At 47.9% G+C, this 1,310-nt stretch overlaps 1 protein-coding gene across 1 annotated transcript in view; it reads right to left on the reverse strand.

Annotated features, from left to right (window-relative positions):
• The window catches only part of LSMEM1 (leucine rich single-pass membrane protein 1), a 7,164-nt gene that overhangs the window by 4,520 nt on the left and 1,334 nt on the right, over window positions 1-1,310 (reverse strand). Inside the window, exon 2 of the mRNA XM_007944189.2 lies at window positions 642-770. Coding sequence (XP_007942380.1) covers window positions 642-770 — 129 coding nt within the window. The remainder of the gene's footprint in view (window positions 1-641; window positions 771-1,310) is intronic.

Here is a 1,310-nt window from a genome sequence, read left to right on the forward strand (position 1 = left end):
GTTGCAGAAATATTTAATGTAGTACCTAAGGCATTTGACTGCTAACCAGAAGGCTGGCAGTTCAAACCCACCAGCCACTCCTTGGAAGGAAGGTTGGGAATCTACTTCCATAGTGATACCGCCTCAGGAACCCAAGGAGGGGCTGCTATGAGTCGGACCCAACTTGACCTCAGTGAGTTAGTTGAGTGTGTTTGTGACTCCTGACACCGGGGGCTTACACAGTGGGTTTGTGTCCCAGGAAGCCTGTCCTGGTTCCTCCCTGGGTTGTGCAAATGGTTCACACACCAGCATGCTAACTGAAAGGTTAGAGATTCGATTCCATCCGGAAGTACCTGGGGAGAAAGGTCAGGTTATCTACTTCTGAAAAATTCATCACTAAAAACCTGATGGAGCACAGTTCTACTCTGATACACATGGGGCTGTCACGAGTCAGAATCAGCCGGACAACAATTGGTTAGTTGATCAGTCGGTAGCCCTGTCCCACACCAAGCGGATTCACTAGAGGCATTTTGCTTTCCCTTCGTCTTTCAGTTTAAGCATTCATTCCCACAAAGCATTTACTCATTACAGGAGCAAAGCTAAACAACCAGCTGCAAAGTTAAGGGCATACAAGTAATGAAAAACATGTCAGTGTTACTTACCTATTAGAAATATCACAAAGGAAACCAGGGCCAGGCTGACAATCAGCACGATTATCAGCCCCACAAAGAACAGACTGTGGCTTCCGTGTTCTGAGTTAGTGCCCAGGGCTGGGCTTTTCTCCTCCAGAGCTAATGGGAAGCAAACAGGCAAGAGTCACCACAAAACCTCCTCAGCATGCAACCTGTAGCAGGCCTCAACAGTCCTCCCGGGAGAACACGGGCAATGTCAGCCCCCACTGCCCCTGCTCGCGCTGGAAAGGACTTAGAATCCCGGATGTCACTGGGCCAGGAGCTCATTGCCCGCTGCTCACCTTCCTCTCTATTGATGCTCAAAGAAGAAGCAGTTGTATCATCAGCCTAGAGCTGTTTGGAAAGTTTCTTGGAAGGTTTTGGTAGCACTGAAGTAGCAGGTTATTATTGATTTTTCTTTGGGGAGGGAATAAAGAAGTGAAAGGGTTAAGAGTGACGAAAACTCTATTGCCCTCTGCCCAAGGTGACCCAAGAGTAAGCAAAGCTGGACACCTACTCTGGTTGGAAGGCTGAGCACTCTGGGATAGCTCCCAGGGAACTCCTTTTATAATGGGAAGAATGAGTTACATCTGCATCTATTTAAAAAATGGCCCTGGTGTACCTTGGTTTTTTAAAGCTGTTGTCAGGAGGGACAACTCC

This window comes from Orycteropus afer, unplaced genomic scaffold (genome assembly GCF_000298275.1).
Source record: "Orycteropus afer afer isolate SDZICR_OR568_19922 unplaced genomic scaffold, OryAfe1.0 scaffold00007, whole genome shotgun sequence".
Taxonomy (NCBI): domain Eukaryota; kingdom Metazoa; phylum Chordata; class Mammalia; order Tubulidentata; family Orycteropodidae; genus Orycteropus; species Orycteropus afer.